The sequence below is a fragment of the Arachis hypogaea genome, chromosome 11, assembly GCF_003086295.3.
Source record: "Arachis hypogaea cultivar Tifrunner chromosome 11, arahy.Tifrunner.gnm2.J5K5, whole genome shotgun sequence".
Lineage (NCBI taxonomy): Eukaryota > Viridiplantae > Streptophyta > Magnoliopsida > Fabales > Fabaceae > Arachis > Arachis hypogaea.
Genome location: NC_092046.1, coordinates 8,080,915 through 8,100,869, shown reverse-complemented (window position 1 = coordinate 8,100,869; position 19,955 = coordinate 8,080,915). Strand labels below are relative to the sequence as shown.

Below are 19,955 nucleotides of genomic sequence, written 5' to 3'. Positions count from 1 at the left end.
ACTCGTTCAGCTTTCAATGGTGTCCTGGATAAGATTCGGAGTAGGCTAGCAAGCTGGAAAGGGAGTTTACTCAATCGGGCTGGTAGACTCTGCTTGGTTAATTCTGTTGCCGCTGCTATTCCCACGTACCAGATGCAGGTCTCTATTTTTCCCAAAGGAATCATTAGTAAATTAGAGTCTATGATGAGGAATTTTCTTTGGAAAGGACAAGTTGATAGAAGAGGATTGAATCTTGTTAGTTGGAAGGTACTGGTTACTCCAAAAAAATATGGAGGTTTAGGGATTAGAGATCCTTATTGTGTAAATATTGCTCTTCTTGGGAAGTTAGTTTGGACTTTTTTCCAGCAGCCAAACAAGCTATGGGTCCAATTATTGGATGCCAAATACCGATCATCTCTATATGACTGTTTTAGTTATCCTAAGAACAAGGACTCTCCCATTTGGAGGTGTCTTTGCAAGGCTTGGAAAGTGTTGAAAGATGGGTTTGCTTGGTGTATTGGAGATTTGAACCAGAATTTTTGGTTTTCTAGCTGGAGGAGAGAAGGATGGTTATCTAATGAGATGGATTATGTCCACATTTCTGATTCGAATCTCCGGATACAGGATATTTGGTCGGTTGGTAGGTGGCATTTGGATACTCTTTATTCTCCTTTATCTCAAAATCTGAAAGATAATATTCTCTCTTACAATCCAGATGAACAAGCAGGTCCGGAAGTGGGTTGGTATTGGAGTGGGTCTGCTGCCAAAGTCTATGACTCACGCAATGGTTACTTGTGGTTGTGTAAGCAGCTGTTTGGTTGGGAGGAGAGGGAGAATTGGCTTTGGCTTTGGCGTCAGCTTGTTCCAGAAAAGCATAAGTTTTTGGCTTGGTTGTGTCTTAAGGAGGCTCTTCCTACTGCAAGTTTTCGCTTTAGAAGAGGGATGTCGTCATCGGATAGGTGTCCAAGATGTCTTTCTAGCCAGGAATCGGTTATACATTGTATTCGGGATTGTCCAAAAGCTCAGCTTGTCTGGCAAAGGTTGGATATTCCTTGTCATCCTTTGGATTTGAAGAACTGGTTCTTGTATCATAGCAGAGAGTACCCGTTCAAGTTCTTTTCGGGCCTTTGGTGGATATGGCGAGCAAGGAATAACGACATCTTTAATCCCCATGAAACTTGGCCTCCGGAAAAAGTCATTTATCTGGCATTAACTTCAGAAAAGGAGCTTAGAAATATTTTTGAATTACAACGTATGTCCCTTCCCTCTACTCTAAATGGTTTTTGGAATCCCCCATCCATTGGTACTTTTAAGATTAATTGTGATGCTAGTTATTTTGGTTCGGGTGATAGTGTTGGTTTTGCTTGTGTTATTAGAGATTGTAATGGGAGCTGGCAAAGGGGGTGTTTGGGAATGATTGAGAGTAATAGTATTCTTCAAGGAGAATTGTTTGCTATTTGGAGAGGATATCTCTTAGCTTGGGATGTGGGTCAACGAGATGTTATTTGTGAGACGGATTGTGTGGAAGCATTTAATCTTGTTACTCAAGATGGTTTTGGGTTTATTGATCCACTGGTGCTCAAAATAAGAGATATCATGCATTGGAATTGGCGTGTTGACTTTCGTTTGATTATGAGAGATGCAAACACGGTGGCAGATACTATGGCAAAGATGGCGATGAAGTTACAACTTTCGCATGTGGAGCTTCTTTCACCTTGGGAGGAGTTTAAGAGTAGTCTTAAACGGGACTGTCCCTCTATTTAAGCAGTTCCTTGTTTTGTTTCTTTTGTTTTTCTTTGTTTAATTTATTTCAGTCACAAAAAAAAAAATAAAAAATTTAAAGTAGGGTAACTTAGAAGACTCCTCCGTTCTATTTTCTTAAAAGATAGGACTGTCCTTTTTAAAAAGATGGCACACTCTAACCTTTGTTCCTATTTACTACGTGACGATGTAGCATCTTTGTGATCTGCAACATTAAATATTAATAATAAAATTAACTATGTAGCACGTTATTTTGAATTTTTGATGATTTGGTGTTAAATGTCATGCTGATAAATGAAAAATGAATACAGGCCGATATGTCCTTTTTCTACCCTCTCTATTCAGTATTGCAGTAATAATGTAAGAGGAGTGTCTTTTATGGTGCTTAATTTTTTAATTAAAAAAATATGAAAGAATCATCAAAATTTGGGCAATTCACCTAAATAAATTGTTTCACCTTCAAAATTACGCAAATGCATTGTTTCTAAAACGAAGACACAAATACATTGTTTCATATATCTATGAAAACCGCTACTGACAGTAGTGGTTTACATAAACACAGAATCCGCTGCTGCTAGCCGCGAATTACGTTGAGTTGTGGCAGCATGGAAACCGCTGTTGCCTGTCGCGATTTCTGCATGATTATTGTTGGTCATAAACTGCTACTGCCAGTAGCGGTTTATGTACATTGGGACACATGTGTAAACCGTTGGAGGCAGCAGCGGTTTACGTTGAGTATGAAAAAAATAAGAAAACTAATTTTTATCTAAAAAAATAATTACAAAATAAATAATTAATGGTATATACTATTTAAATAAGATCATAAATAAAAAATTTAATTTATTATTTCACAATATAATTTAAAAAATATAAATATGCATGTAATAAATTTTTTATCTGTATTTATTATTAAAAGTAAGACCAAATTACAAATAAAAAAATACAGTACTCAAAGTATTAAATTATATAAACCAAAACTAATTTTTTTATTCTCATCTCTTTTAAAATTTATAAATAATAAAATAATTTATTTTTAGCCAAAAGTTCATGAGTTTTAAAAGGGATGAAAATAAAAAAAAAGGAATGAAGATAAAAAAATTATTTTATAGAAAAAATGTATGCTTTAGTGAATTTTTTACTAAAAATAAATTATTTTATCATTCATGAGTTTTAAAAGGGATGAAGATAAAAAAAAATTAGTCTTAGTTTATATATTTTAGTATTCTGTGAGTATTCACTCTTTGATTTGCAATTTAGTCTTATTTTAATAATAAATACAAATAAAAATTTATTACATGCATATTTATATTTTTTATTTTATTCATCAAAATTATGATGCTATCACTATTATTTACCCAATCAATCAACTATAAAATATAAATAGTTTTTATTTTTTGGCATAAGACAACAAAGTTGCACAATAAAAAAAATTCATTTAGCTAGAATCTCAATTGCAAATCAGCAGCAAAGAACACAATCCATGTTCCAAACTCTCGAATCTCCTTTGCATGGTTGATATAAATAAAGGAGAATGAAGTGATTTTTAAAGAGAAAAATATATGATTTAGTGAACTTTTGACTAAAAATAAATTATTTTATTATTTATAAATTTTAAAAGAGATGAGAATAAAAAAAATTAGTCTTGGTTTATATAATTTAATACTTTGAGTATTGTATTTTTTTATTTATAATTTGGTCTCACTTTTAACAATAAATACAAATAAAAAATTTATTACATACATATTTATATTTTTTAAATTATATTGTGAAATGATAAATTAAATTTTTTTATTTATGATATTATTTAAATAGTATATACCATTAATTATTTATTTTGTAATTATTTTTTAGATAAAAATTAGTTTTACTATTTGTTTTCATACTCAACGTAAACCGCTGCTGCCTCTAGCGATTTACACACGTGCCCCAATGCACATAAACCGCTACTGCCGTCGCTACTGGCAGTAGCGGTTTATGACCAACCATAATCATACAGAAACTGCGCCACAACTCAATGTAATCCGCCGTTAGCAGCGGATTCTGTGTTTGTGTAAACCGCTACTGCCAGTAGCGGTTTCTATAGATATATGAAACAATGTATTTGCGTCTTCGTTTTGGAAATAATGCATTTGCGTAATTTTAAAAGTGAAACAATTTATTTAGGTGAATTGCCCTCAAAATTTATTATCGGTTAATTATTAATATTTAAAAATATATAATAAAATATATTATTAAATTATTAAAATAAAATAACTAAATTAAAAAAATTAAATTGATAATTAAATCATAACGAAAAAAATTAAAATTTTATTTTGTTTGAGTCACTTAACACTTGCACTTTTTAATGGACAAAAAGACTACAAATTTGACGCCGGGACATTGTTTAGGTCATCAATTTTGGCGAGGTTAATAACTCCACTATAGTAAAAATATCTATAAATCCATTTTGGTTGGCCAAACCAATGATGCACTTCTTACTCTCAAAGAGCCTAGAGGAAAATAAGCACACAACTTATTTCATATTTAAATCAACTTCAACTCTATTTCATAAATAAAAAATATACGAATTATTTATATTAGTGGGAGAAGGAAAAGTCTTCATAACTTGGACGATGTGGGACTAATACATAACACAAAGTTCACTATCCTAAACAATATGGACTTGTATTTTTTTATTACAATTAACTAATATAATTAACCTACTAACTCTACTTGCTCCCGCGTTAAAATTGGTCATAAATTATATTTTGTACTTTATAAATTAATACTATTGTGATAAACATGATGTTGTAGATGCATATTCATTATATAAGTGACTAATTTTTCTTATGAAAGAATGAAGCTTCTAAATTAAACTCAACTTAAATAAAGTTTGAAAAAGTAAACATTTTACCTTTATAAATAGTGAAGAGGTCTCAGACAATTGATGTACAACAAAAATACTCTTCTCTTTCATATATATATAAAATATAAACTCTCTTTTTTCTATCTTTCTAAGTATACATTACAACATATATAATATTAGTAAATATATGAATTATTTCTATTATAGTGAGATAATGTATTGGTGAACATTAACACTAATGTCTTCTATTTATATTTTGTTATTTTATTTTTATTACTTTTTTCTTATTTATTTATTTTACAACACGTTATCAGCACGAGACTCTGATCAAAATTTAGAAAGACTCAGGTTATAAATTTTTATTATGTCAAAGTTCTCTCATCTTAAATTTAATGCTCTTGATATATTTGGAAATAACTACTTATCATGAAAATTAGATGCCAAAATCCATCTTGATTCAATTTATCTTGAAGATACCATTAAGGCTGAAAATAATGCATCTCAAAAAGATAAAGTCAAAGTCATGATCCTCCTTCTTCGTCATCTTGACGAAAGATTGAAAAATGAATATCTCACACTAAAATATCCTGCAGATTTGTGGAAAAACCTTGAAGAAAAGTATAATCATCAAAAGACAGTGATACTTCCTCAAGCCCGATATGAGTGGACGCACTTACGTCTACAGGATTTTAAATCCATAAATGAATACAATTTAGCAATGTTCCTAATTACCTCACGAATGAAATTAAGTGGAAAAAATAACTGATAATGATATGTTATAGAAAACTTTCTCGACCTTCTATGCCTCGAATGTGTTCCTGCAACAGCAGTATCGAGAAAAAGAATAAAAAATATTCTGAGCTAATTTCTTGCCTTCTTGTTGCTAAACGCAACAATTAGTTATTTTTAAAAAAATCATGAAGCGCGTCCAGCTAGTGTCGCCTCATTTCCTGAAGCAAATGCAACAAATCATAACCGCAGAAGAGGTAAATGGCAAGGTTTTGGTAACAAGAAAAATTATGAAAGGAAAAAAATTATGCTCACAAGAAAGGATCTCACGAGAAATGGGATAAAAAAAGAAATAATAATAATAATAATAATAATAATAATAATAATAATAATAATAATAATAATAATAAAATTTTTAGTATAGTATGTACAGTATCTCTTAGAGAAACAATTTTAATCAAGAAAATAATTTTACTGCACATATACTTTTGCTCATTTTATTATTTGTTTTTGAAGAAAATGGCAACGACATATAGTGAAGATGTTTGCCTTGCAGATAGTGCAAGTTCGCATATCATTCTCAAAAGTAATATATATTTTACTCATTTTGTACCAAAAGAAGAATATGTTAATACTATTATTGGCTCAGGCAATGTGATAGAAGGCTCCGGAAGAGCTATGATTTTGTTTATCGGAGAAACAAAATTCATAATAAATAATGCACTATTGTCTACCAAGTCTCTAAGGAACTTGTTGAGTTTTAAAGATATTCGCTGAAATGGATATCATATTAAAATAATGAATGAGGAAAATCATGAATACTTATGTATCACAACTCATGATTCAAACAAAAAGGTTATATTAAAAAAGTTGTCCTCACTTTCGTCTGGGTTATATTATACTAAAATTAGTACAATTGAATCACTTGCTATTGTAAACCCGAAGTTTACCAACCCAAATGAATTTATAATTTGGCATGATCGATTGGATCATCTGAGAACAACCATGACGATGCGGAGAATTATTGAAAATTCATATGGACATTCACTAAAAAACCAGAAGATTCTTAAATCTAGTGAATTTTGTTGTGCTACATGTTCTCAAGGAAAGCTAATTTTAAGGCCATTACCAGTAAAAATTGGATTTGAGTCCCCTAAATTCCTAGAAAGGATTCAAGGCGATATATGTGGACCTATTCATCCACCATGTGGATCTTTTAGATATTTTATACTCCTAATAGACGCATCTTCGATATGATCACATGTGTGCTTATTGTCTTCTCATAACCTGGCGTTTGCGAGATTGCTTGTTCAAATTATTCGATTCAAAGTACAGTTTCTAAAAAATCCAATCAAAGCAATTTGTCTTGATAATGTTGATGAATTTACTTCCCAAACCTTTGATGCTTATTGTATGGCTAACGGAATAAGCGTTTGAACATCCAATAGCTCATGTTCACACACAAAATGGGTTAGTAGAATCACTTATTAAATGCCTCCAATTAATTGCTAGACCCTTACTTATGAGAACAAATCTCCCAACCTCAGCTTGGGGCATGCTATTTTACATGCTGCAGCATTTATTCGTTTGAGTCCAATAAGTCACTATCAGTTCTCTCCTATGCAATTAGCTTTTGGCCAGCAACCAAATATTTTCTATTTAAGAACATTCGAGTGTGCGATATATGTTCCCATTGCACCACCTTCTCGCACCAAAACGAGACCCCAAATAAAATTGGAGATATATGTTGGATATGATTCTCCCTCCATAGTGAGGTATCTTGAGATACAAACAGGAGATGTGTTTAAAGCTCGATTTACAGATTGTCATTTTAATTAATTAAGATTTCTAACATTAGGAGAGGAGAATAAGCTTCTTGAAAAGGAACATAATTGGAATGTATCATCCTTAACACATTTAGATTCTCGATCAGGACAATGTGAACTAGAAGTTCAAAAGATCATACATTTGCAAAGAATAGCAAATGAATTGCCTTATGTATTTTCTGATACAAAGAGGATAACTAAATTTTATATACCAGTTGAAAATGTATCAATTCGAATTGGTGTCCCAATTGGACAAGTGGCCACTGAAAGAAATTCACGCCATAAGCATGGTAGACCTGTCGGTTCCAAAGACAAAAATTCTCAAAAAAGAAAAGAGGTAAATATTATTCCTGTTGAAAAAGATAAAGACATGATAAAGACACCTACAGATGTTCGAAATTCTGATATAGTTTTGACGCCAAAAGATGTTCAGGTACCTGAAAATTCTGAAAATGATGAGATCTCGATAAATTATATATTTACAGGAGAAAATAGGACCGAAATAAGACAATTGTCAATGAATATTTGCATATAATGTTGCATTAAATATCATACATGAAAGTAAGGATCTTGAGTCAAAAACAGTCGAAGAATGTCGACAAAGGAATTATATATTGGCCAAAATGGAAAGAAGCTACAAGGGCTGAGTTAGACTCACTTGCAAAATGTGAAGTCTTTGAACCTGTAGTGCGTACACCAGAAGATGTAAAACCTGTTGGATACATATGGGTATTTGTGAGAAAACAAAATGAGAAAAATGAAGTTGTACGCTACAAAGCTCAACTTGTGGCACAAGGTTTTTCACAAAATCCCGGTATAGATTATGAAGAAACATATTCCCCTGTAGTAGATGCATTAAAATTGCGTTATTTGGTCAGTTTATCCACATACCATAGACTACATATGCATTTAATGGATGTGGTAACAGCCTACTTATACGGATCATTAGATCGTGATATTTATATGAAAGTCCCTGAAGGATTAAAGATATCTAAATCATCCAATGAATATTCACAGGGGTTATACTCAATCAAATTGCAAAGATCTTTATATGGTCTAAAACAATTTGGACGAATGTGGTATAATCGTCTTACTGAGTATCTGGCCAAAAACAGATTCAAGAATGATGATATCTGCCCATGCTGAATTCATTATAATTGCTGTGTACGTTGATGATTTAAATATCATTGAAACTCTTGAAAAAATTCCAACAATTATAAAAACTCTAAAAGAAGAGTTTGAGATGAAAGATTTTGAAAAGACTAAATTTTGTCTCGGCCTGCAAATCGAGTATACAAAAAATAGGATCTTTATTCATCAAACAACATACACAAAAAAGATCTTGAAGAGATTTTATATGGATAAGTCACATTCATTAAGTACTCTAATGATCATAAGGTTTTTGGATGTGAAAAAGGATCAATTCCGTCCTAAAGAAGAAAATGAAGATATCTTTGGTTCTAAAGTACCATATCTTAGTGCCATTGGAGCGTTAATGTATCTTGCTAATAATACACGACCCGATATATCATTTGCTGTGAGATTAGCAAGGTATAGTTCCTCCTCAACCTGAAGGCATTGGAATGGAATCAAACAAATCTTTCGATATCCTCATGGAACGGTTGATATGGATTGTTTTATCCATATGGATCTAAGTCACAACTAGTTGGCTATGCAGATGCATGATACTTGTCTGACCCACACAAAGGGAGATCTCAAATAGGATATCTGTTCACATATGGTGGTACAGCTATATTCAAGGAGGTCCACGAAACAGACGATCGCAACAACATCTCCTAATCATGCTGAAATACTATCGATACATGAAGCTAATTGCGAGTGTTTTTAGCTCAGGAGTTTAATCCAATATATTCTATCATCATGTGGACTAACTGATAGAAAAATAGCTCCAACTGCTCTGTTTGAAGATAATACAGCATGCATTGCTCAACTTAAGGGTGGATACATCAAAGGTGGTAGAACAAAGTATATTTCTCCCAAATTCTTCTTCACTCATGATCTTCAAAATCAAGGAACAATTGATGTCCAACAGATCCGCCTAGCGATAATCTGGCAGATTTATTTACAAAGTCACTTCCAAAATACTCTTTTAAAAGATTGGTACATCAGATTGGGATGCGCCGATTTTGAGATATTAAATAATGTCGACAAGATGGAGAGACTGTACTCTTTTTTCTTGGTCAGGTCTTTTTTCATTAGATTTTTCTTGACAAGATTTTTAATGAGGCAGTCCCCATCACAAAGAATATTGTACTATTTTTCCTTCACTAAAATTTTTTCGCATTGAATTTTTTTCAGTAAAATTTTAATGAGACATAATCCTAAATGGTCATCCAAGAAAGAGTGTTATGATAAACATGATGATGTGAATGCCCATTCATTATATGGGCGACTGATTTTTCTTATGAAAGAATGAAGCTCCCAAGTTAAACTAAATTTAAATAAAATTTAAAAAAGTAAATATTTTACCTCTATAAATAGTAAAGAGGTATGAGACAATTAATGTACAATAAAAATATTTTTCTCTTTCATATATATAATATAAACTCTCTTTTTTCTATCTTTTTGAATATACGTTACAACATATATAATATTAATAAATATATGAATTACTTCTATTATAATGAGATAATAATATTGAATAACATTAATACTAATATCTTCTATTTATATTTTATTATTTTATTTTTATTATCTCTTATTTATTTATTTATTTCACAACAAATATCCTTTAGTTAAATATTTTTAAAATTCTGTTTTTCTCATGCTAATAAATAATCTTTATAGGTGAGTTACGCGTTGGATGTACCTTGGTATGCTAGTTTACCGAGATTGGAGACAAGATTTTACATAGAACAATATGGTGGTGAAAACGTTGTTTGGATTGCAAAGACACTTTACAGGTAAAGATTCTTTAATCGGTGAACCAATAAAGAATATGCATTTAAGCTAATACTTATCTTTTAAAACACACATTAAAGTTATTGTTAGTAAAATATTTATTTTATTATTTTTTTAGTAATATATATATATATATATATATATATATATATATATATATATATATTAAGTCGTTAATACTTTTTTCTCACATTTACCATTTTTATGCTAACACTAATTAAAAATTATTTTTCTTCGATAAAAACATTAGTCCTAATATTTTTCAATTAAAGTTCGAAAGTGTAATTTCTAATGTTGATTTTATATACTAAAATCATATTTTTTAAATTTTAATTGTATAAAAAATATATATATATATAATTGGCTAATATAATTTACATTCGTCACTGACCTATTTTTTATTAACGATTTGTTAATATAATTTGATGAAATAGACTTTTGATAGTATGAATTGTTTATACGTGACACGTTAATGTGAATAGTAGAATATTTTTTTACAATATTATTTATCTATGTAACAAAATCATAATATGACATATGCATGTCATTGGTATACATCATCAAACCACATTAGTAAATTAATAACAGAAAACGAGTCAAACACTAACATGAGCCATGTAACTCGTGTAAGTCATTCTTAAAGATGTCTTTTGTGAATAACAATTTTTGTGCACAAGACCAATATCAAAAACCTCTTTTAGAACTTTAGTCATATTTCCTATTCCACAATAACTTGCAACTACTTATACACTTTATTTTTGTGTGCTGAAACATGCCAGCCATCTCTTCATTTTATTCATTTATGTATTTGTTTATTGTTGGCAGGTTGCCTAGTGTGAACAACGAGATTTATCTTGAACTTGCCAAATTGGATTACAGCAAGAGTCAAGCAGTGCACTCTGCAGAATGGGAGAAAATCCAACGGTGAGGCACTCAATTATTATTTTATAAGACATGTGTATTGAAAATTGACGTGCTTCTAAATTTTGCAATGGAAATTGTTAGATGGCACTCGGAAACAGGACTGGAGGAATTTGGAGTGAGTAAAGAGAGTCTTCTCCAAGCTTATTTTGTGGCAGCAGCTTGCATTTTTGAACCTGAAAGGTGGTTAGAGCGACTCGCATGGGCTAAATCCGTAACTTTGACTCGTGCATTCAAGTTCCATATCAACCATGATGAAGCAAGGAAGGTCATTCTAGAACAACTCAATAACAACTTCAACAGACAAGACTTGTCAAACAGGTAAATAAATATTAGAGAAAAAGACAAATAAATCCTTGGCCTTTCAGTCCACGGATATTTAAGTTTTTAAAAATTTAAAAATGTTAAAAATACATTTAAATTCTTAACTTTCTCAAAATCTAGACACATCGATCCCTCTATTCACTTGGGTCTGTCAGATCCAATGGAAAAATCAAATGTAACTTCCATTGTACTGACTTGGCCGATATACAAATGTACACGTGAAAAAAATTTTAAAATGAGACAAATTAAACTCAGAGATCGATATGTTCAGATTTTGAGAAGGTTAAGAACTGCTAGAGACATACCTTTTATTAATATTAGCCAACATTTTTAGTTAATACTTTATTTTTATACACTTAGGAGTTAAATTTTAGTATTTAGGGTTTAAAATGGAGTATACAAAGCATAGAATGTTTGGCCAAAAGTTGGTAAAAAATAATACTTTTAGAGAAAGTTTAGGAGACCAGCAATTTTATTAAAATTTGGCCAACATGTAACTAGTAAAAGGAAAATGACCAATTCTAGGGAGTGGATCCTCTCCAGTGAAGAAAAAACTAGATGGTGTCAATTGTGATCTCTCACCCTTTATTGCTCTCTCTCATATTTATTTTTAGTCCCACTTATAAAGTTAATGGTGAAAAATCACACTTCATTTCCTCAAGTGTTAAAAAAACTGGAGAGATCTATTTCCCCAATTCTACATCATTAGATATAATCTTACACCATTAAAAATACTAATGATAACTAATTGATAGTTATAAATTACAAAATTTGCTGGTCTCTAGCACTTCTCATAATTTTATTCGTCAAGTAACATTGCTCTTTATTCTATTATACATCTTTTAGAAACTTGATTGTGTGGTGAATATGCAACCCATGCTGCAGGAGGCTTGATAAGAACAACAAAAACGAGCAACTTCTTGGGATTTTGCTGATAACTCTTGACTATCTTGGATTGGAGTTCTTTCAAAATCATGGACAGGAAATTTCCCATTATTTGAATCAAATTGTGAGTTTTTATTTATTTATTTATTTATTCCTTGTGATTGGAACACAACAAAATTTACAGTTTGTTTAGTTTAACAAAACATTTTGTTTTTATATTGTGAAAGGTAAAGGAAGAAAATTTTTATTATTTTTTACAAAATTTTAAATAAAAAATATTAAAAATGAAAATAAAAACACAATGTAACAAATAAGAGAGGTTAGTCTCTTTTGAAAATTTGTTATTCCTGAATTGGTCAGTGGCAGAGTTGGTTGTTTAGTTGGCAAAATGAAGGAAGCAGCTCCAAAAGAGAAGCAGAGTTGATTGTGCAAACTATAAATTTAATGGCTGGTGATTGGTTACAAGAGCTACAGCTAAATACTCAGTACCAACGATTACTCAAAGCCACTAACAAAGTCTGCCATAAGCTCAAAAATTACCAAAGTGAGAAGGGAAAAAATGAACTGAGTATTGCAACCAAAACCACCACTACACCAGAAATAGAATCAGAAATGCAAGAGTTTTTGCAAATAGTGCTCCAAAATTCCCAAGATGGCATTAAGAGCTCATTCTTCTTGGTGGCCAAGAGTTTTTACTATGTTGCATATTTTGACTCTCAGACCATTATGTCTCACGCTGACAAAGTCCTATTTCAGAAAGTGATGTAATAAATTAACGTATTTCACTTTTTCAGTGGAATATATAGACCTTGAACCTTTTAAGATGGGAACCCTAATATGCAATAAAATAAACCATCACAGGCATGGACATTTTATATTTTCTCCCACTCATTCACAATAATCTAACTTTTACTATACATTCTATAATATTCCACTCATTCACAAAAACTGTGAATTGCTTCTCTGCTTAGAGCTTAGTTGGATTTTGGCTTTTGTTTTTTTTTGGGGGGGGGGTGTTCAAAGGTGCTCTATTTATTGCACAAGAGTTACTTGTTCACTGGTTTATGCAGTTGCAATTTTTCTCCCCCTATCTTTGAAACAGAATTCTTTACCTTTTGTAAGTTGGAATCTGAAAACACTGACCTGTTGGAGCAGATTTTGCATTCTATTTCTTTCGAAATTCTGTATCCAAATTGAGTTCCCCGTTTCATTTGTCCTTTCATCAGATTTGGGTTCTTTTGTTTTGATCACCAATTCCTCCAACGAAAATACTGCTTCCTCTAGTATAAACCAAGCCACTATGTCCACTCCCTCTACTTCTGCATCCGTGCTATTACCTGCATTCTCAAATTCACATAACAACAATTTATTATTTGAATTTAAAAGAGAGTCTCCCACTGCAAACATAACATTTGTTTGTCTGGGATGTGAAGAAATCAAAATCAATTTTGATTTGTCTACACATTGAAAAGATGACGATACAAGTTGATAAATATAAACTACGTGTATTAGTTACAAACTTGATACAATATGGCATGTCTAGGCTAATAGGGTATAAAATCAAGAGTCGGGGGTCAAGCATTCATTTCTACTGCACAGCAAGAATCTTCGGTCTCAAAAGATGAGACTTTCCTATGAGATGGAGCATTTCTTAACTGCTCAATTATGTTTGGTTTGGACTTTACAAATTTCATAACCGAATTTACAGAACCTTCTGCGCCTGGACTTTCGTGGTCTTCAGTTTGCACTGTGACATGGCTTTCTACCAATTTGGTCTTCCACTTTATGCCAACCGCCTTTGCCTGCACGGCAAACAAAGCTTCGGAAATGGGTGAACCACAGATTTCTTTGTAAGTATCATAATCAGCGGCACATGTATTGCCCCCTTCCAAAATCTTTGCAAGAGGGTGCAAAACCAAGATTGCGCCATCACTTCTTTCTAAGGTGTCCTTCAACAAAAGGAAGTCGTAAACTAGTTCTGTCTTACTAAACTGCACAAATACTGCAGTCGCATCCAAGTGGTAGACAGAAACCACAGAAGCTGGACCAAAAACTTTAGATATGCACACTCTTAGATCATTTGCCTTCAGCTGAGAAGGAAAACCCCAAATAATAACAATATTTTCAAACAAAATCTTTGGATATTGCCTCTTGAGGTTATTGCTTGGTGTAGATTCTGCAACCTTATCACCGGTATTCAGATCAATAATGTCCCCATGTATCCAACTAAGATATAGATGGTTAACATACTTTTGTAGTTTCTCATTGAGGGCTAGTTGTTGTGGAGAAGATTCATGGTGTTTATAATCAACTCCTAAATCACTGCATATTTGAGCAAAGATGCAACCAGTCATAAAAGCATCATATCCGGCCTCATGCTTGGCTCCAGGGTTCCAGCTCGATGATCTGCATACAAATATATGTTATGTTGGTACAAAAAGATACATCTAAAGACGTAGACAGCTTGGACAACAAGTGATATAAAAAGCAACAATGTTTTTAAGTGTTGCTCCGTGTAAAACACTTAACTATCAAAATTCTGAAAATTGCCTTAGGCTATACACCGATATGTAGAGAACAGAAACGAGAACAGTACAATATTGTCCAACAACAAAAGAGAAGGGAATTTGTATATTCAGATATACATAAGCTGAGATTACTGGAGACAGATATCAGAAAAGGAAGAAATCTAAAGGAGGACAAAAAGGGAAAATATTTGAGTCATTCATGGAAATTGCCAACTAGAAATTATACATAAATATCATTGTCTTTACTTTCTTCTTTTTTAGGTGACAACACATAAACTCCACTGCCAATCAAATGCAAACCAGGAGTTGGGCATAAAATCAATTTCATAGTGTGAGTCAGTGATCTGCTGCTCCATTGAATACATGAGAAGAATAACGTTATATTATGCAGATAACACCATCTTCTAAACCACTAGACTGGTAAACCACTGAGAGATTACCATTCATGATTTATAGAGATAATGCAGAAACTAACCTCAAATCATTAACTTCAACATTCACTTTCACATGTAAGGGTGAATCAAGATCACTGCTGTTGGAACCTACTGCAATTTGTGGACAAAACAAGGAAAATGCAGAGGCCAGTGATTTTCTTGACCTTTTCATCTTTTCTTGGAGCACATGATTATTGTTGAAGAGTATTTTAGTGTCAACAATGTGCGGAAAATACTTGTTAATAGAGGTGACAAACTCTTCAGGAGTCCCTGGAAGGGGACCTATAAATTTGTTGTAGACATGAGCAATATCTGTATTAAGGAATATCATCATCTTGGTATCTTATAAAATTAAAAAGCAATATAGGAGCTAAGAATAGAATTGATACCCAGAAAACAATTATGACCAACAATCAACTTCTTTTCTGCAGAAAGGAGATCAATAACATGGCGAAATCCCACAGCATTTTGAATCTTCTTCTCTTCTGCCTTGCGATTTCCATCTTTTACCTCCTTCTGCAAGAGATTAAGGAATATCTTTTATGAGGATTTAATGTGGTGGTGTGGTGTCAGTTAGCTTTATAGAGATGTGTTATCCTTCAAGCGTTTAATTGAGACTAGCTTTGTTTCAAGAACATGTTTAGCCATCCAAAGACGGCAAATTCTATGCTAATAGTTCATAGATGTGTTATCCTTCAAATGTTTAATTGAGGATTAAGCTTTGCTTCAAGAACATGTTTAGCTATCTGAAGATTCTAAACTAATACAAGGTCATTTCAAGTTTTCATTTAGTAGTAACCAAAATTCAGTCAGTTAACAAGACCGTTGTCTTGAAAGTGTGGAAAATGTAATTCACTTCCAAAAATTCATTGGCAATTTAGAACACACATTACAATTTTAAGAAGGTAAACAGAGGAAAACATAAAAAGATAATATCAAGATTTAAATAGCTTCTCAGTTAATTGTAAGGTCCTCAAATTCAATAATATATTTACCAGAAGTAAGTTTAGTTCATCCTTTGAGTCTGTATATACAACCATATGTTGTGAACCAGAATCTTCGCTATTCACACATACATATGACAAATCTTGAAAGTGTTTTCTGATGACCTGAAATTTTCAATGTATAATCAGACAAATTCAGCTATTTTTTCTCACAAACTTCCTACATATATCCTTATCTACAGGGAGTAGATGACACAATTAACAAATAGATAAATAGACAAAGAACAAAAAATAAATACAATTAAATACTAGGAGACAAAATGTGAACATATCAACTAAGGGTCCAAGATGTAATAACATTACCAACTGAATCAATTTTAGCTGCCGAGATGTAAATCCACTAAGTCTAATAGCAGGATGCATCTTAAAGAAAATCACTTCAAATAGCTGTTTTGAGTCTTTTGAAGTTCCTATAATTTGTTCTTCTCGACTTTGCTCCTGTAATAACCCATCACGCCATTTACTGAATTTGTTTTTCATTCGTTCAGAGAACAATATGTCTGCCATGCTGATCAATTGTATGTCTTTAACGTCTTTTAATTTACAAATGTTTGAATGCTCACTTTCGTATCTAGAATTCAATCTCCTTACTGCTTCGCTTTCTTGCGCTCTAGATAAATAAGATATTCCTGACATTATCCAAGTGCGCAAAAATCTCAAACCACAGAAACTATTAAATCAGTGAAAAATTAAGCACGTAGAAAAAATGCCTATTTCAAAAAAAATGACAGATTTTTGAAGGATCGACAAATCCAAAATTCCTCCAGGTTTGGTTAGTGGATAAAGATCATAATCCTTCAGAACGTTCAATGTCCCAGAATTTTTATATATAAACTTAATATGCATGTAGCTAGAAAAGAGCATGCAACCAGTCTAATCTATCAAGAAGTGAAGCAGGTGCACGTGAGTCCATTTAAAGCAGAAAAGAGCACGCAACCAATCTAATCTATTGTCGCTGAATACATTTCTGGCAGCTTTTAGTGCACGGAACCCTTTATTCTATTAATTAGGTAACTGTTTATTTGCTTAATACCAGGCAATGAAAGGGGAAAAAAAGGAAGAGAAAGAAACCTTCACGTATGCATGCATTGAAATCAAACTGGTATTTAGCCAAGAAATCCATTGAAGTAGTCTGGCAGAGAAATTCATAACATGGAGCCAGATCCTCAAGCTCCTGACGTGGAAAAACATAGAAATTGTACCTGTCAAAGAACATTTGTCTAAATCAAACAGTAATAGATAATTCATCACATGAACCAAGAAAATAAAAGAGAAAAAGGAGGAGGGGGGAGGGGAGGAGGGAATATTTGTTAATTTGTTACCAAACTTTAGCCTTTGTTTGTGCATTCAAAGTAGGAGGGAAAGGATAAGAAAGGCAAAGCATTAATTAAGAGGTTTCTTTGTGCTTGGGAGTTTGGATTTGAACGGGGGAAAGGATTTAAAGGGTTTCATTAGCCATCTACAACTACAACCCTCCTTTACCCCTACATTTTAGATCCCCAAACAAAGGGAAGGCAAACATCTTATTCTCTTAAACACTCTCCTTCCCCTAACTTTCTTTTCTCTTCAATGCCTTCCCTTTCTTTTCCCTATTAACTCCCAAACAAAGCTTTAGGGAAGTCACAAGCAGAAATAACAAAAACCAGTAAGAAATGAAAAAACAAAAAGAAAAGAAAAAAAGCGTGCCTCTTCTATTACGTAACTTGAAATATTATACAAATATTTTTAGAATATTTATTCAAACTACTCTTTGAAATAAATCAGGTTAAGTTTCAGTTGTTACAAAAATGTCATAGATACATAAGTACATATCAGGTTCTAGCATAAATACAGGGCCATGTTTTCATCTAACAGGTATAATATTGCAATGTTTTCAATTTTTACTTATCACTCCCACAAGTCCATGACCACAATCCTCACATTGTCATCGAAATTCCCTTCAGGTTACTATCTACCATCAAAATTGACATAATTTTATTTTTATGCTAATAATATTCACTCCAAACGAAAGTATATACTATTTGAAACTTAGGTACATGTATCTGACTATCAATTTCTCAAGCAATCTAAATTCACTTTCTACAAATTTCCTCCAAAGAAAAAAAAACCAATTAGTAACAAAAAGTAATAATATAATCAGAACTCTTTAAAGTTGACTAAATACATTGGATTAGCATACAAGAAATTGAAAAAAGAAATTGAGTAGCAAACTAAACGAATTACACCCATTTACCACTAGTTCCTTTAACACACAAGATTACAAGAATCAATCTCATTATACAACAACTACAATAATTCGCATCAATCAACCAATTTTCCATCAATTACTGTAAACCAGCAAGGAATTATTCAGTACATGAAACTCACTCATAAAACTCAATTACCATCGTATTACTTTGTATGAGTTAAACTCTAAATTGAGCTAAGAATTTGGAGTACATCAAAGACATTGACTTCAAATTCATCCCAAAAGTAGCTCAAGTTCACTGACGCTAAGGGACTCACTTGCCAGAATTTTGCCAACTCCAAGGACCTCGGATGAACTTATCCATCAGGTTCAAACCTCAATGCAGTTTATGTACCAAAAGAACAATAAAAATACCAACTCACACAAAAAATGAACATAACGAGTAAACTATAAACACAAATAACTGCAATACGTCAATAACTAAATCACTAACTGCAGGAAAGAAAAACTAACGGGCGAAAAAAATGAGAAGGAATAACATACGGATAAGCGACGAAGTAGTGGTTGGAAGAGTCCCAACGGAAGGGGCAGACGCCGAACTGAACGACGGCGAACTTGTGGGCGGAGTCCCTGACCTTCAGGTACCGGACGTCGGAGCGGTCGAACTCGAAGGACTCCCGCCAGGGTGCACTGGTTACGCCGGTCATCTCAAGGTCGATGGCAACAAAATCGGAGGTTCGGACATGGTCCCGGAGCTCCGAAAGAGACGCTTCGAAGTTTTTGGTGGTAACCGTCTTGAGTGGGAAAGCCGATCCAGATTGCGAGGCTGCGGCGGTGGCAGTAGTTAGGGCACGTGAGAGCGCACGTGAGAGTGAGAGTGCGAGTTTCCTTGGTGTTGGGTTCATTGTGTGGGATGACGCATTTCCGTCGACAGGGTTTAGAGGAGGTTAACTATCTGCCTATGTGTGTATTAATGTGCTTCTTCTTGCCGTAGAACGGGGGCAGGCTGAGCCGCTGAAGCGTCGCCGATATTGAAACACAGCGTTTTGGCTAGAAAGATACCAGCCCTTAAAAAAATACACTTTTTGGCCTTGATTTTTATTTGTAGGAGATTGATTACTCTTTTTATTAATATTTTTTCTCGTATTAATAGTAGGAGTGTTCGAAGTGTGGGTTGGTTCGATTTTAAGGAAAAAAGTCATCTAATTCAAATGTTTAATTGATGTACGGTGCGGTTTACATTGGATGAACTTTTTTTAAAAATACGATCCGATCCGATCCAATTACAAACAGTTTGGATCGGTTTGAATTTATGATTTTTTAAATAAAAAATAATAACTTAATTATAGAGTTAATAATCTATCCAACAATCTAACATAATAATAAAACGTAAATCCCATAAAACATTATAAAGCAACATGTCTAAATATCCAACAATCCAACCTATTCAACAAGTCTTGAATAATAATTCTTCAACATAAAAATAACTAAACAAATATCAACAATACAAAATTAAAAAACATAACAAAATCTTAATAAAAAAATAATATAAAAAACTCCAAGTTAAGAGATGAAGCACCGATCACTACTCAGATTTATCACCAGAGTC

General features: G+C 32.6%; 2 protein-coding genes across 2 annotated transcripts; one reads left to right on the top strand and one right to left on the bottom strand.

Annotated features, from left to right (window-relative positions):
* The first annotated feature begins 10,762 nt into the window (after positions 1 to 10,762).
* LOC112720126 (ent-copalyl diphosphate synthase, chloroplastic-like) lies at positions 10,763 to 13,069 on the top strand. Its single transcript, XM_072206394.1, has 4 exons — positions 10,763 to 10,986; positions 11,068 to 11,304; positions 12,193 to 12,316; positions 12,553 to 13,069. The coding sequence occupies exons 1-4, from the start codon at positions 10,835 to 10,837 to the stop codon at positions 12,958 to 12,960; spliced, it is 921 nt and encodes a 306-aa protein (XP_072062495.1). The 5' UTR covers positions 10,763 to 10,834; the 3' UTR covers positions 12,961 to 13,069.
* Positions 13,070 to 13,542: 473 nt separating this feature from the next.
* On the bottom strand, positions 13,543 to 19,466 carry LOC112720125 (poly(A)-specific ribonuclease PARN). Its single transcript, XM_025770952.3, has 7 exons — positions 18,890 to 19,466; positions 17,230 to 17,360; positions 16,462 to 16,787; positions 16,150 to 16,263; positions 15,544 to 15,670; positions 15,196 to 15,466; positions 13,543 to 14,598 (listed from the first exon to the last, which is right to left on the bottom strand). Exons 1-7 carry the CDS (start codon positions 19,249 to 19,251, stop codon positions 13,767 to 13,769), a joined length of 2,163 nt encoding a protein of 720 aa, XP_025626737.1. The 5' UTR covers positions 19,252 to 19,466; the 3' UTR covers positions 13,543 to 13,766.
* Between the last annotated feature and the right edge of the window lie 489 nt (positions 19,467 to 19,955).

What these genes read in the sequence shown, in the direction of transcription:
- LOC112720126 (XM_072206394.1), top strand. Translation starts at nt 10,835, where the DNA reads ATGCCAGCCATCTCTTCATTTTATTCATTTATGTATTTGTTTATTGTT. An exon ending in GAATGGGAGAAAATCCAACG is followed by an intron (nt 10,987 to 11,067) that starts GTGAGGCACTCA and finishes GGAAATTGTTAG; the next exon opens with ATGGCACTCGGAAACAGGAC. An exon ending in CCCATTATTTGAATCAAATT is followed by an intron (nt 12,317 to 12,552) that starts GTGAGTTTTTAT and finishes TGAATTGGTCAG; the next exon opens with TGGCAGAGTTGGTTGTTTAG.
- LOC112720125 (XM_025770952.3), bottom strand. Translation starts at nt 19,251, where the DNA reads ATGAACCCAACACCAAGGAAACTCGCACTCTCACTCTCACGTGCGCTC. An exon ending in CAATGCATGCATACGTGAAG is followed by an intron (nt 16,788 to 17,229) that starts GTTTCTTTCTCT and finishes GGATAATGTCAG; the next exon opens with GAATATCTTATTTATCTAGA. An exon ending in ATGAACTAAACTTACTTCTG is followed by an intron (nt 15,671 to 16,149) that starts GTAAATATATTA and finishes AATCTCTTGCAG; the next exon opens with AAGGAGGTAAAAGATGGAAA.